This window comes from Penaeus monodon, chromosome 5, assembly GCF_015228065.2.
Source record: "Penaeus monodon isolate SGIC_2016 chromosome 5, NSTDA_Pmon_1, whole genome shotgun sequence".
NCBI lineage: Eukaryota > Metazoa > Arthropoda > Malacostraca > Decapoda > Penaeidae > Penaeus > Penaeus monodon.
Window position 1 is genome coordinate 11382839 of NC_051390.1, and position 16753 is coordinate 11399591.

General features: G+C 37.5%; 2 protein-coding genes across 2 annotated transcripts in view; one reads left to right on the forward strand and one right to left on the reverse strand.

Annotated features, from left to right (window-relative positions):
• Nucleotides 1-979: 979 nt before the first annotated feature.
• On the reverse strand, nucleotides 980-15237 carry LOC119572969. The gene is made up of 6 exons (XM_037919932.1): nucleotides 14873-15237; nucleotides 5203-5337; nucleotides 4850-5062; nucleotides 4490-4710; nucleotides 4165-4299; nucleotides 980-4037 (listed from the first exon to the last, which is right to left on the reverse strand). The coding sequence occupies exons 1-6, from the start codon at nucleotides 15174-15176 to the stop codon at nucleotides 2802-2804; spliced, it is 2244 nt and encodes a 747-aa protein (XP_037775860.1). The 5' UTR covers nucleotides 15177-15237; the 3' UTR covers nucleotides 980-2801.
• A 1143-nt stretch (nucleotides 15238-16380) lies between these two features.
• The window catches only part of LOC119572971, a 1679-nt gene continuing 1306 nt past the window's right edge, over nucleotides 16381-16753 (forward strand). The window contains exon 1 of the mRNA XM_037919933.1: nucleotides 16381-16753. This exon is cut by the window's right edge and continues 154 nt beyond it. Coding sequence (XP_037775861.1) covers nucleotides 16458-16753 — 296 coding nt within the window. The 5' untranslated portion in view covers nucleotides 16381-16457.

A 16753-nucleotide genomic window follows, 5' to 3' on the forward strand; every position in this document is an offset into this window, starting at 1 on the left:
CGGGTCGACTACGGAAAGAGACTTTACCTACTTGTTTTTGGAGACATTGTTGGAAGAGAAGGGTGTTGTCAGAGTAGGGAGCTGTGGAGGGATCACGAAAAATCGGTCCCATTTGGCTGCGCTAAAGAGAGTATTCAAGATTGTTGTAGAGATAGGGGTAGTAGAAGGGCGGGGGCGTGACGAAGATGGAGTAGTGTTGAGGGAGGTAGTGTTATGGAGAGGTGGGCAATAAGGCTGTAAGGTATTAATAAGGGAGGATGGGGTGGTTGATGTTGGAGGTTGTGGGGAGAGAGGTTTTGAAGTTGAGTATGCTGGAAGAGTGAAAATGTTCCTTAAGGGTTGATTGTTGGCTACTGTACTAGTAGGCATTGATGAGGGGGTAGTTATTGCAGTTTTCAGAGCCGTGGTCAGAGGAGAGCCTGGGGTCAGGGAATCGGGTGGGTTTACATCGTTGGGGCTATTTGATAAAGGGGCAAGCCTCATTGCCCCTAATAGTGGGGATATGTTTTCATTACTGGCCATGGTAAGCCTGGGTTATGTTGGGGATAAAAACAGTCCATCCCTCAGGGTCCCCTTGAGGGGTAAGGGCTAGGTAACTAAATCAGGGGAATACCGTGCCCATGGCTCCCTCAGGCCGTTCAGGACTGGCACAAAGTCAGCCTTTCATCCTTTCAGCACGACTCTCACACCTTAGGAGGTGGATAGCAGAAGGGTTTGGTGAAGGGACAGAAACGAAAAGTGGGAAGGAAAAAAAAAGACCATGCAAAATTAGTTGAGTCGAGGGCTGAGTCCCAAGGTTGGGGAGTTTCCCATCATTGGGTCCCAGTCTCCGCCTCCTAAGCCCCCCCACGACAACAACGGGCAAGAGATTGGGGGGGTACACACTGGAGAAATATGACCAAATTAAAGTGCACAGTGGCAAAACATTGAAATATGATACTCTACCTTAGTTAAATCAAGGAAAGAAGTAAACACCTAATTGATAGACATCTTATATTTACATCTGATAGCTGAGTTACATGTATGTACATGATAAATGTTACATGTTATGTACATATACAAATTTTTTGAGACCTTAAAATTCACTACCAGATAAAAAAAGAGTAAATATTTGCTTTAAATCAAAGGAACAATGTTTGCTTTAAAGATGACAGACTGATGAATCACAGTTAATCACAATTATATAGTAAACACATCTCAGGTAAAAAATTGTACTCTTTTGCGAGATAATGCATCTCCATGTACATTGTGACAAGAATTTATTACCCAATTCAAATACCTTTTAAGATAGTATTGTTGATTACAGAACTTAAATATTAAGGCACAAAAGAATTACTTTACACATTGCCATTCTATAGAAAAAATTTACATTTATCTTACATGAGAGCATAAACCATACTGTAGACTTGGAGAAGAGAATGCAACTTCAACAACTTTTTGTTTGCTGAATTTTGCACAGAACTCCAAATGTTAAACATGATTTCACAAACATACCAACCAAGGTAAATGATATGTAAACATTTCTGCATTCCTTATCATCTCTACAATAAGATTTGATACCCACTACCTGAAACCCAGCACAGACAGACCAAGCACTTTACTTGACTCTGTTCCTTGAGGATATTCAAGAGCATCATAAATTATATATAAAACTGTTATCAATACAACTTATATACAGTAAAACTTGGTCCTTTAAATTTTTGGTTGCCATTTTACAATGACTTAAAATTCCAATTTTTCCTCATTATCTTAAACCAAATAAATATGACCTTTTCAGGTGCCAATTAGTATATACATATAGGGCTACATTTATATATATTTATATAAATATATTTCTCCTGAGTTCAAAATACATCACTCAATAGACTGAATGTGGGAGAAGACAAGCTAATAGTACATGCAACTTTTCATATTTCTTAACTATTTGGTTGATCTGACTTTAAAAGGAAAATTTTGATGATTGCATTTCTTATTGCTTAAACTTTTGATGTACTGAGACTTCATTACTATGAGTGAAAGATCTCCTATTGGTTGCAAAAAAAATAAGTTGGAAAAAAACAGTAAATTTTCACTGCACTCAACACATCTACAAATAACTAAAGACATTGTCAGACAAGGTTGTAGACAAAACACATTCAGAAGCAAAGACACAGACAAAGGTCAGACCAGGGAACCAGGTTAACATTTTCTTCCATTCTTTTTTCTTCTTCCATCACATTTCGTCTTGTAATCTGAACCATTCCTCACAGCGCATTCCTACCACAATATATCCCGGGACATGCACTATGGTTCAAAAAAAGGCACACAGTTTATCTAAACTTCTACTAGACAATTTGGACAGTTAAGATCACATTTGTTTGCATTTCACTTTCTAACACAAATCATACACTGCTGAAATCAGATACTTTCATATGGTATATAAATATATCTTCACTTTCAGTGGTGCAAGAACAGAATGTTAAAGTAAAAGACCTTTCCTGTAACAACAAAATGCATAAGCCGTAATCCTATATCCATTATAAAAAAAAGAGATTATTATTTACATAAACAGCACTTTGCAGAGAATGCCTTGTCAACTAATATGATACACCAGGCAACATTTTTAGCACCTCAAGAATTGGGCACATATTCACAGGCAATCTAATGAGATCACACAAGTAAAACAAAAAACAAAAAATAAAAAATTAGGATAAGAAAATAATTTTCTTCTATTCTGTAATAAAGAAAAATGTGCAAGATACAAAGTTATCTTCTATAACACAGTTAATTTTATAAAATAAACAGACACACCCTCACACACTTCATTTTCTTGGAGTGGCCGATGTTCTGAAGACTTTTCTTGGTGTGGCGGGAGTTTTGTGAGTCTTCTCTTGACTTCTTGTCACCATCGACTTATGGCTCCATGTGTGAGAGCGAGTATGAACCCTTGCAGATTTTGGAATAGGTTCCTCTGCAGATTCTGCTTCGATGTCAGAAGTTCTTTTTCTCTTGGGTGTCACAGTTTTTGGTACAGTCTGGACAACCGTTTCTGTTGTCCCTCTATTAACTGACTTGAGCACACGATTACTTGGATCAACAGCAGAATTACCAAGAGCTTTCAAAGACCTGGCACTAGTTCCTGCAGTCTCCTCTTTCTCTTGTTCTTTCCATTCATTGTTATTATTGGAAGCAACAGGGGTCTGCTCTTTATTTTCAATTTCCATTCCTGGTGGCACATGGATGTTCGACCTTGTCCTTCTTCTACCATCATTCTTCTCTGATGCCAAGTTCCCTCCTAAAGACTTTCCTCTACCTGCCATTCCTCTGTGCTTTCTTCCTCTTGCATCTATTCCTGGACTTGTGGTGCTACTTGACACAACTGGAATTTGTATATCATCTCTCAGTGGCCTAGTGTCTAGTCTACATTCTGTCAAATTTTCTGGTTTGATTTCAGTTCTAGCTTCTGATCTGTTTTCTGGTACATTTTCTAATACACTTTCAGGCAAGGGCTCTTTTGAAGTTTCTGGTCTGTAGTCTGACATTTTTTCTAATATACTTTCCCGTGGCATAGATGGTGGTAGTGCCTGACTGGTAGGGGGTAACAATCGGGATGTAAACTGATCCTGAGCATTAGTTACATTGTCACTTGATGTACTTGGAACTGCATGTACACTTGCACAGCCACACTCAGAACAACCCACTTTAGTTGACTCCACACCTAGTGTAGTGGTATGACCACCTTCACCAACATTACTCCCACTATTACAGCCTAAGCTACTGCCATTTTCTTGGTCAAGATCTGAACACCCATGGCTCTCATCTGCTCCATCTGGCTGATTTTCCTGACCCATGTCTTGTTGGTTTGTCTGCCATTTCTCAGGAAGACGCTCCTTAATCCTCAGAACACCTCGGTTACCTTCATGCCGTGTTGCTTGGCTCTGGTTGTACACGTGAACTTTGACTGTGGCTTCCTGTGTTCTGTCTTCTTCAGCAGCTGGTCGTCTGGTAGCTGGCTTTGTGGGAGAACCTTTCTTCATGCCCTTCTGTTGCAAAAGTACCTACAAAAGAAAATGGTAGTTTAAAATTCAATTATAACAATACTTCTCCTTACACATAATGTAGCTGTATGATCAATCATCCAAGTACATAGAAGTGAAGAAAAATGAATAATGATAAAAACTTTACCTCTCTCTTTGGTCTGCCTGGAGGATCAAGGAAGACTGTGACTGCACTTGTATTATCTGCTCTGAGATTAAGTTTGAGGTAGCGTCCCAAGGCTCCAGATACTACTGAGCGGGATGGATTCACCCATAACCTTTGCTGAAAATAGTAATATACTTTTAAATTTGTAGGAAAAAACAAGTACACAAACTGACTTGTATAATCTTTCCATTCCATAAATCCTTTTCAATTATTCGGAACCTTCATCCCAAGAAACTATACATCTGGAGGTTAGCATACAACTTCTCTGAAGAGTTACTCTTTAAATTTTCCTTTAAATATAACTCACCTTCCCACATGAGGTAGGTATGCCTAAATAATGTTTTTCATTATTTTTCTCTGCTGAATGGGCCACACTAACTGCAGCATCAGGTGTAAGCACATTCCAGAGGCCATCTGTACCGAAGATGAGACATCTATGCCGCTTAATATCTATTGGCATGACACACACATCTGGCTCTGGGGATACTACAAACTGATCATTTGTAGCATTATAGCTCCACAAATCACCTGAAAAACAAGGCCACTGTTAGACACCTACACACATTAGAGAATGAAGTTACCTTGTTTGTAAAGACATTAGCTTTAAAAATAAAAAGTTAAACAGCTCATCATGATGCTTCACATCTCATCCCACCAGTAAACTAACCTAAAGATCTAGCAACTGCCAGGAAAGGAATTTCATCCATTGGTGTAGATCTGCGAACAGGACCCTGGTGACCCGACTTCGGCCTGTTCCACACCACACGTGGCACCCCAGATTTGTTTATGACCTTGCCACCACATTCTGTGATACGTGTCTTTTCCGCTATACTCTCAGGCTTGTGGTCCCGGGTCAGAGCCTCACCATGCCAACCACCATCTGTAAGTTAAGATAAATAATTTTAAAAAAATTTATGTACATCCTAGAGTACAACTGTTCCATCATATATAAATTCACTTTCCAAATATAATGGCCTGAGAAAAAAAATATCTCAAATAACACAAGGTTACCCCATTTACCTGGGTCTTCACAGCCAAGAACAATGCCTGAATCACCAACATGACCAATGTAAATCTTCTGTCTTCTAATGAAGGCTACACTTGCTGTTGTTCCACTAGTACTTGGCCACCCTGAAGCAGTTCTAGGCCATTGGTCTGTAAAAAAAATAATAATAATAATAAAAACTTTCTTTCCTAATTACAAAGATTGTAAGAAAAATGTCCTTCATACCTTATATAAAGTACATTTCTAGTAGAAGTTTTCTATTTCTGAATATACACTAAGAAGACTAATGACATTTTACTGTCTGTAATTTTTTAAGTTACTGAATTGGTTTCATTTATATGCAAATTGTGCTGGTTGTGTGTCGCACGCACACGTGACCACCCACCCACCCACCCACCCACACCCACAGTTTTTTCTTACTTTTTTAAAAATAAAACTGCATTCAGATGTGTGGCATATTTCCAGGCAAACTAAGAAAACACAAATATTCACTTAAGTAAACATATTTCTGGCCCAATATCTTGTGCTACCTTATACCGAGATGGAGACATGGTTTATCCTCAGTCCCACTCAGTGCAAAGTTATGGCAATTCACCTATAAATAGGAATGACCTCTAAAGTGTGCATACTCTTTTTCAAGTCCATGGAAAATGGGATTATTTTAATGCATAAACTAATTACTTGCCATATCTGAGTGTTTTGGTCTAGTGCTATAACTCCCCATCTGAATTTCCAAAATGAACATATGCCTTGCTTTTCATGTAGATTTAGAACAGCAAAGACTATTTTTATGCTTCCCTCGATGGGTGTTTATATAACGTCCTTTTTCTTGACTGACAAGTGAAGAATAATGTGTGTTGCCTTCACTCCAGCTTGTAATGAACAGTTTCCATTCTACACATGCTACCTTTAACCCATTACTGAGGGGTAGCATTCATAGAGGCCCGGGCTTCGCTGCCGGGGGCTTATATCGTCGCCCGAGCATGCGCAACCACTCATGCCAAATACCAGCATCCCATGCCGTTTCTTCGTAATACTACGAAAATATGTTGTATTTTCAGTTTTCATTATTTTTTACAGTCTCTACTTGCCAAACTTCCTGATAAATCGAGACTGAAGGGTATTTTTGTCGTTATATAGACTCCATAGTTGATCATTATTCAGTCTATAGTCCGAATAAAATATGCAGTGTGCGGCATCATGGAGTTGAAATTGTTGGTTTGTTGCATTTTTTTTGTTTGTTGCATGGTAAAAATGAGAGTGTTAAAAACGACTTAATCACACTTTCACTGGCAGAAAAATAATCTTTTGCCGTGATTGTAACAAAAAAAAAAAAAAACTCATGGCATGTCCATGCATCCTCTATGGCATGTGTGTACGTGCCCCCGGCAGATGGTCCCGCCATGCCATGGCATGTGCGTACGTGCCCCCGGCAGATGGTCCCGCCATGCCATGGCATGTACGTACATGCCACCCATCGGCAATGGGTTAATAAGCCTGATTATTGTATTGGAGGTCCAGACAAATCAAATTATGCATTCGTAGTTTACTTGAATGTTAAATTAAGAAATTTAGTTGAAATTGTAGCATGGGAAATATTATACTTTTCAATGAGAATGTGATCATATCTTCTGTTCTAAATAATTTTCCTCAAAGTGAACAATCAACTTTTCTCCATTTATGCCTTGTTTCTTGTCTATGTAGTCATATGGAGGGGGGGGAAGAGAGAGCGAGAGCGAGAGCGAGAGAGAGAGAGAGAGAGAGAGAGAGAGAGAGAGAGAGAGAGAGAGAGAGAGAGAGAGAGAGAGAGAATGAGAGAGAGAATGAGAGAGAGAATGAGAGAGAGAATGAGAGAGAGAATGAGAGAGAGAATGAGAGAGAGAATGAGAGAGAGAGAATGAGAGAGAGAGAATGAGAGTGAGAGAGAGAAAAAAAAAAATTATATATATATATATATATATATATATATATATATATATATATATATATATATAATAATAATAATAATAATAAAAATCCAGAATTCCCAGACAACAAAAAAGTACAATAAAAGTCGAGAAATATCAATCAGACCTGAACATTTGTTAAAAATACTGGGGAATGCTATTTTGACATTTTATACAAATAAGTAGAAATTACTGGACTGATCTTTTTAACAAATGAGACTTGACTTGTCTTATCCATATGCAAAAAAAAGGGTGCAAGTTGTAAAGATCTCGCACCACTATTACTTCCTGCTTTTACCTTTTTTCCTTGTTTAACAATCCTCTTTACCCAAGTGAATATGCGCCCTAAACTTTTTTTTTATGAAATCTCCAAGTTAATGGCAACATCTATCACTATAAATACACATAATCAAGTCAATGTCATTACACTGACATGTTTTCCATTTTCTCTCAAGAAAATAATCTCAACAATATCTGGGCAGTTTACTTAATTTTTGGAAGCTTCCAATATTTATCTAAAAATTGTATGTCTTTAAATATTTAATTCCTAGGTAAGTTTTCTGTAGTGCGAAAAAGAACAATTCTTCTAAAAGCTATGATCAACTAATTACTGACATTATTTCACCCAATACGACATTTATCACTAATAGGTAATATATCTTTTTATAAAATTTCATCTTGTCTATATCCTTAGCAAACTTCTGGAGAAAAAAAAAAAAAAAGAGCTTGCTTAGGTCATCATGAAAAAATCTGGCTTGAGGAGCAGATGATATGCTGTCATGGGAAAATTTGGCTGAGGGCTGAGCTGCCATCATGAGAATTTCAGCTGAAGGCTAGGCTGATGGGAATGATTTGCCATGTGTGCACAAAGCTCTTGGATGATTACTCAATGGACATTTAGGATGTGGCTTTTGCATTATTTTCATCAATAAACAAGTATGGATTATACCATCCATGAGCCATGACTAGAAGAGCACTGGCTCTAAGGAAGACTTTATTTCCATGCTCCAAGATCCTGTTCCTGTCTACTGTGACTGGCAGCACAGGTTGTATTACAAAAAATTGAATGTTATGAAAAAAACTTAAAATGACACAAATAACAGCATTACTTATTGTTATTATTCTTGAAAAGAGTTTTACCTAGAGATATGGATTCTGTGCAAGAATAAAAGTTCATTACCATCTGGATAAAGCAAATCATATGATACAAGTGTTAGTGAGCATCTAGCCTAGCTGCAGAGTCCACTCACATAAGCCTAATACCTGTATTTTGGGCCAGATGATGGTGATCCAATGGGTTAAAAGGGACTAGAATCCTTAACCCATTGGACTAGAGTGACAGGTATTTGCTACAGAAAAATATGGCTGAGGACCAGGGTGATGGGAAGGTCTCACAATGGGACGTTGTTGTCAAATAGTGCGTTGAAGGGGGTGAGTGTACAAAGCTTTTAGAGAGAAACAAATTCCTGGGGTTCTTGCACCACTTCTACTGGTAAACAAGGGAGGACACTGTCTAAATGCACATACCTATTCTTCCTCACCATGACTAGAAGTACAGACTATTATGGAAAACCCTCACACACACAAAATAATAATTGATGATGATGATGATGACAATAATGATGATGATGATGACAATAATGATGATGATGATGATGACAATAATGATGATGATGATGATGACAATAATGATGATGATGACAATAATGATGATGATGATGACAATAATGATGATGATGATGACAATAATGATGATGATGACAATAATGATGATGATGATGACAATAATGATGATGATAATAAATCAAGAAATCAATAACAGCAAAATATAAAACAATAATAAAAATTGTTACTTATTGCTACTGTTATTGCACAAAGTGCAATAACAGTAGCAACAAAAGTGCAATAAAGTAGGAATAGAAATGCAATAAAGTAGCAATAAAAGTGTAATGCAGTCTATTACCATCTTGATCCAGCATAACAAATAACAAATATAGACCTCGGAAGAGGAGAAAACTGAAAAGAACACACCAGCAGGAAAAATGATAATAGCAGTGAAAAAAGGAGGCAAGTAGTTTTGATACTGTGTATGAATGTTCATGTGTGCTGGGCATGTAGCCCCACACCTAGGAGAGTCACCAGTCATGTCAGCCTGATGCCTAGATTTTCATCCAAGTACCAAAGTGAGGAAACAGAGCTAACATAGAGCAACTATTTGCAATGTTCTGCACTGATAGTTTAGAGAACTATCAGTGTCTGTGGAAATGCCTTATTTTTTGTGTAAGAAATGCTACCAATCATAAACTCAGGAAATGATGAAAACAATTACCTAAGCCAACATTAGTAATGCCTGAAAGTCGTCTACATTTAGCTTGGCAACTGGGTCCTACATTGTCATGCCTAAAATGTTTGCAGATGCTAAAAGGACATTTCTTTTCACATTTTAAAGCAAGCTTCACTCTGTAATTTTTTATTTCTTAACTATTTATTTGTCTAGTAAAATGGTTTTGATTTTCTTGACATTCCTACCTTCATGAAAACAGAACATTCATCTCTTTATCACTGCAGTAAAATAATGAAAAGTCCCCAAGCCTTCTGGAACTTGTTCTTGACCCCTTGGATCTGGGTGAAGTGGCCATCATGTCAAGAAAAAATTTGGCTGAGAGCCAGGTTCACAGAAACATGTAGTCATGAGAGTTTTGTCTGAAGGCCAGGGTGACAGGAATAACTTCCCACAAGTGAACAAAATTTTTGGACAGTGATCAGACTTGCATTACTTCCATTGGTAAATAAGTGTGGAATGTATCATCTATGACCAGAAGGGTGTTAGCTCCAGGGAGGACAGTATATCCATATTTGGAGCAGGGTTAAGAACTGAAAATTGAATATTAAGAAAGAAAGAAAAGAAAAGAAAAGAAAAGAAGACATAACAAATGTTACTTATTGTTATTGCACTGAGTTAGTACTTAACCCTTTCCCGACGGGTATTCATAGTGGCCCGGGCTTTGCTGCCAGGGGCTTATATCGTCACCCTAGCATGCGCAACCACTCATGCCAAATACCAGCATCCCATGCCGTTTCTTCATAATACTAAAAAAATATGTTGTATTTTCAGTTTTCATTATTTTCTAAAGTCTCTACTTGCCAAACTTCCTGATAAATCGAGACTGAAGGGTATTTTTGTTGTTATATAGACTCCATAGTTGATCATTGTTCAGTCTATAGTCTGAATAAAATAAGCAGTATGCGGCATCATGGATTTGAAATTGTTGTTTTGTTGCTTTTTTTTTTTCCATAGTAAAGATGAGTGTTAAAAACGACTTAATCACTCTTTCACTGGCAGAAAAAAATATTTTGCCGTGATTGTAACAAAAACTAACTCATGGCATCTCCATACACCATGGCAGGTACATACATGCCCCCGGCAGATAGTCTCGCCATGCCATGGTATGTGCGTACATGCCACCCGTCAGGAATGGGTTAAAACACCATATCAACTAACAAAACAGACCTTGGAATATGGCAAAAGAGCAAAAGACAAAAAAGAAAAACATTACACGAGAGGAAATGAGTCCTGACACTGCACACGAGTGTACATGTGCACCCACAGCCTACAAACCACACATCCAGGAGAATCGCCAATCAAGTAAGCCTAATGCTCGAACTTTGGAACACAAGCGGGCAGTGAAGCTCCCAGATCCAATGGGTTAAGACATAAAACCTTTTGATTTTCTACCAAGCTCTTGTATTTTGGTTTAAAATACTTTCACTGTATCAGAAAGCAAAGCTTGATTACAGCAGATTCACCTGTATTTTTAGGTACTGATGTAATATTTTTATACTGCATGCCTTTCATGAACTTATATTATTGTACTGATGAACTTTTTGTGACAGCTGCCTCAATCTTTACCACATGAGTTGGCTACCTACAGTCTTGGGCTAGGATTGGCCCTGCTAATGACCCTATTTTGCTTCAAGTATCATCTCATTATAACTCATGGAAGAATATATATATATATACATTTTTTAAAGACTAATGCAAATAACTTTACAGTTCTATCTTCATTCAACTCATTTGAGGGGGGGGGGGGATTATCCAAATGCTTGCACCGACCAAAAAGAATGCGATGTATATCCTTTTAATTCATGGTTTCATTTTACTATACTTACCACGAATATAATGCAACCCTATAAATGTTTTGAACCCAATGAAAACAGATGGTAACTATGCATGCTATTGTGAGGTAGTGTCCCAAATCCAGATGGCAACTATACCTATCACGACAACGGAGGCTGCTTTTTGCATGTTAAATAGCTCTGGTAGTACTAGTTTGTGAACTATAACTCTCCAAAGCCAAATTAACTTTTTCTATCCTTTTATTGAAAAGCAATAATCAGCTTATCCAGAATCAAAGACATGGGGGGAAAATATTGTTCCAACACTTCTAAATTTTATCCCATGAGAGCAATCTTAATATCAACTTTGGAGCAGCACTAAATTATATCACAGCTCCAATGAGTTGAGGAGACTTCCCATTTGTGTGTTGTGCTGCGTGTCTATATCTAATTCTGCATTAAGAATTCATTCTTTCCACTGATCTAACTTCACTTTAAATTGTTTTAGCTAAAACTAAGTTAGTTCCTACTAACCCACAGATGCTGGGATGGCAAAACTACATGTCATGTCCATGTTCATTCATTGCATTAGAACACAGATAGTTCCACAAGAGCCGATCACAAGTCATATCTACCTCACTTGTTCATCCTTTTCCTTCATTTCTTGAAAGATTCTGTTTTATCCTTTATTGCTGTTGTCATTTTTAATAACATTGTAATGATCATAATGCCAATAGTAATAACATTGATATCATTAATACAGCATTAGAATTTTTTCCCAAAAAACTGAAGGAAAGGGAAAATAAAGTGTGGCCACAGAGGTTTCCCAATACATTCCTTATGGGCTGAACACTTGTGAAATTATCTATGTGCAGACAAAATTTGTAAAACTAGTAGCAAAGAGTTACTTAACCCCTATGACCTGGATGACATGACCATCATATAAAAAATTTGGCTTGAGGGGCAGGTGACATGAACATGCTGTCACAGAAAAAATAGCTGAGGGCCAGTGAGACAGGAACTTGCCGACATGAGAATTTTGGCTGAAGGCTGGGGTGAGAGGAATGATTTGAAACATGAAATAAACCATGTGAGCCATGAATGGAAGAGCACCAGTGCCAGGGAGAATGCTATTTCTATGCTTAGGATCTTACTCCTGCCTGCTCTGACCAGCAATGCAGGTTGTATTACAGAAAACTGAAGATAGAAAATAATAATAATAAATTAAATAAATATACAAACAAAATAAAATAGAATGACAAATATAGCAAAATGTTACTACTGTACTTAGTTATGGAATCTTAAGAAATTATATGAATTCTGTGCAAGGAAAACCATCTATTACCAACTGGATAAAGCAAATCAAATGACTTTTGAATATGGTAAAAAACAACAGCAACATTGCAAAGGGACAGCAAGAAGTATTGCCAAATGATTTTTTTTTTTTCTTTTTTTTTTTACTGCATGCAGCTACACAAATGATAAGAACCACCAAACAAAAGTTTTTATAAACACTGAATAGTCTCTACCACCAACTAGCTCTGGTGATACTCGATATTATCATAGCTATAAGAAGGCGAAAGGAAATAACTCAAAAATTGCAATTCATTGTACTCCTGGTTGAAGAGACAAGAATCAGAGTGTATTTTGAAGTCCTGAAGGGGAACAGAACATGACCAACAGATGTAGATAAAACTGGAGAGCAACTTGTACTTCTTAAAATAACAAATACAATTTTTTTTTTTCATTATATCATATCAAATATACAACAGATTAACTTTTCAGATTGTTTAATAATAAATATGGATTTGTTTTGCATTAATGTAGTGAATAGTAATTATAGCTTATTATCTGAACAACAAGAACCAGCAGAAATTTTGCTAATGAAAATGATAATTCCCATTTCACTGGGAAATATCACATTCAGGCAAATTTTCCAAAACCAAAATACTTAACATTTGATATAAAAAGAGAAAAATATATACATATATGTGTGTGTGTGTGTGTGTGTGTGTGTGTGTGTGTGTGTGTGTGTGTGTGTGTGTGTGTGTGTGTGTGTGTATAAAGTTTTTTTTCACTCTGCATCTTGTAGCTGTCAAATGTGGCACCTAACTTATTATGCATCATGTTGTTAATTACTATTACAGATAAAACAGATTTTAGCACTGCTAACAGCAAGTGGCTCGACCAAAGATTAGCAAAGCTGATATTGAAAATAAAATACCTAATGTAGAAAAATATTTGCAATACCTTTGACATTCCCTTACTAACTCAGCAATTGATGCATTTATTTTCATCTTGTGTACTTGCTTGGAAAATAGCCACTAGAAAAAAAAATCTAGACATGCAATGCACTTAAAGTATATCATTTCATTACATCAGACTAGAGGCCTTATCAAGTTATCTCTTTCTCTGATATTTTTTGTTTCCACCTGAATTTCACAACCATTTTTGTTTTATCAAATTCTATCTATATTTTGTGCTATACAGGGTTAATACTACTCAAAAGTTTTTACAGATAAGCAAGGTAAAATGAAGACGCTATTCTTCAAGAGAACAAAAAGTTGTAGTTGTCGGTAACAGGAATAATCTCCAAACATGAGCAGTAATGCCACCAATAAAGGAAAAGAATTGCCAAATATGCTGCTCACAGCCTAGAAATAATAATCAGACTTGAATGGTAAAGCCACAAAGAGGTGTTTCAGCTCTTTTCTTATTCTGCCTGATGAAGAAAAGACAATGTTCACCAGGTGGTGTTGAGGGGCAGAGGCCCCAGTCAACCTTTACCTCTTGTGGTACTCAGTCATGGCAACTTAGATTGTTGAAATAATTTTATGGCATGGAGTTTGGAGCTTAGTCTCTATCTAGTGTGTTCATACTGTAAAAAATTACTGAAGTTTTTGTAAGCATAGTATGTTACAGAATATCTCTTTTTACAATATAATAGTCTTTATTAAATTTTCCTAGAGACAACCAGCAATGAAAATTGCCCTTAATGCCTTTACGCATACAGCTTGTGATGCATTTATTAAGGTACACTTAAATAGGCTTAAACATAACATTTCAGTTCAAATGAACAAGCTTGAAAATAAGAATGCAAGAGCATCTGACCTGTTCTGGCAGGAGAGATTTTATAATTCAAGAGGAGATTCTTATTCCTTGACGAAATATAAATGGCGGTGGTTATACACGCAAACATTAGACAAAGATCAGAGGCAAATATAAGGGTATTTTGCTCTGATTCATCATAAACTAGAAATAAGTACTCTGGCACAACTGGACCTGACTCAGAATATGACATTTATGACATATCATGCACACAACAATGTCAAATTCGGTAGTGATCATGTATCAACAAGTAACGTTCCTGTAAAATTGATAATGATTGAGACTTCTAAGATGAGAAACCTAAGAAAAGGCTGAAAGTAGACAAATAATGTGGAAGACATACTAATTCCATATTCATGAACTGTAAACTCAACCTACGAAACGATAAGCTTCAAAGGCCACAGGAAATAGAGCCTGCACGAGAAGCGAGGCAAATTCAAACTAAAATCCGCGAGGAACAACGTGCGAGAAAAAATGTCTGTTTGTTTACGTCTCCCTCCCCCTCGCCACTCACCAAGGACCTTCCACATGGCCATGTGCGTCTGAAGGAAGCCCTCCTTGATCGCCGCCAGCACGTCCTCATCGTCGTCTGACCAAAAGGCTCTCAGGCTCACGATGTTGTCCATTAAATTGTCTTTGGCGAAGTGCGCGGCCTCCTTCCCGCCGTGGCCATCGAAGATCCCGAAGAAGGCGTACTCGATGTCCTTCTTGTCGTGGGTCCTCTGATATGCCACCTGGAATTCATCTTCCATATACTTTCTGTCACCTTGATGTAAATACGCTGACGCACGGAGGTTCACGCCAACACGACTCGACATTTCCAGGACTGCCTTCTGCGTCCTCGCTCGACACCATAACAGAAACGGTTTCGGGGCTTTCGAATGTGATTGGTCAGTGCGAGCATGACGTCACGGGGGTTCCTCGGGTGGTTCGAATGCGATTGGTTAGTGGTCGCGTGACGTCATCGTAGCTCCTACTGTGGTTTCGAATATGATTGGTTGGTGAGGGATGTGACGTCCTCTTGCGTTCCAATAACGCGTGTGACGGTGAAGGAACCCGAACGCGAGCTGGCTGGGTGGGGGTGGGTGAGGGTTCACCATGAAATAACGGGAGTGTTGGGTGTATATTTATACACTAGGGGCAATATCATGGCAAGTAAAGGAAGTTTAACGAGTATGGAGTTTTAAATTATTGTGAGGTTCATCTTTCTCCTCAGGAAAGGAATTCCTGACACTTTCTTAAATGAGTCAACAGCAGACTTCGACAAATTTGAAAAGGCGTATTTCCATTACAAAGCAGCATTTTTGAGGGCAATGTTGTTGCAATAACATGGCAATTATATAGAATATAGCTCAGTTGTTCCATGGAGTACACAAGTTTAATTTCCTCAGGGCAACGTTTCCTATAGATAAAGAGCGCGCAAGTGTATACATGTATCAGAGGAGCCTGCATGTGAACTCATTGTGCAATATGTTTTCACATGAAAAAAGATAAAATAAAATGAATTACATAAAAGGCAATCAAACTGGGCAAATTATCTGTGGTAATGTGTAATTACGATGTACTAAAAAACCTTAGTTTAAAGCAATAGTCTTTTTAGTGGAAATGTAGTCATTGCATGTTCTATTGCAGTTAAATTGCAAAAAATAATTTACATAGACTTCATTGCATATTTCATGCTGTTTTGATAACAACTTTGTTTATATCAAACAGCATTTCCCTATATAAAGCTGCAGAAGTAATATAAATATAGATCATCATATGCATGAAAGCAGTTTTAACAGAAAAGTTATTACTGTAATTAATTATTTACTTATTTTCATGAGAATATTCAATAGGTGTATTAGTTCATAAAATGCATTGGTGCACAAATGAAACGAAAGGTATAATAGTTTCCCCTATTTTCCAACTTCTCTTTATAGGTGGCGCGATTCTAGAAACATTTGGCATCTTTTCCCTTCACATGCTATTTCTCTTTCAATACATCGTTAAATACATTAAACGAACCTGGGAAACTAAAGATGAATGCTTGAAATAATCGGAAATCCGCATTTGTGATCCTATCCTCCCAGTGGTTCGAAAATAACATAATATCTGAAATGTTAGAGAGCAACTCTCGGACACTCTCTGACACATCTCTCGGAAACATAAACAGAGTGTTTTTTCCATCTCTCGACAGACGCTTCAACCCGGTGCAGTTCTACCGTGCTTTTGCGATGGATTGGAGTAACGAAATGACCCGAAAGTTGATAGATGAATATGAGAAGCAGCCATCTCTGTGGGACGTGTTTTGCCCGGAATTTAAGGACCGGGAACACAAAAATAACGCCTGGAAGGAAATGGCTGAGAGTGCTGGTGTCGATGTGCCAGAAGTCCAGAGAAAAATACACAATCT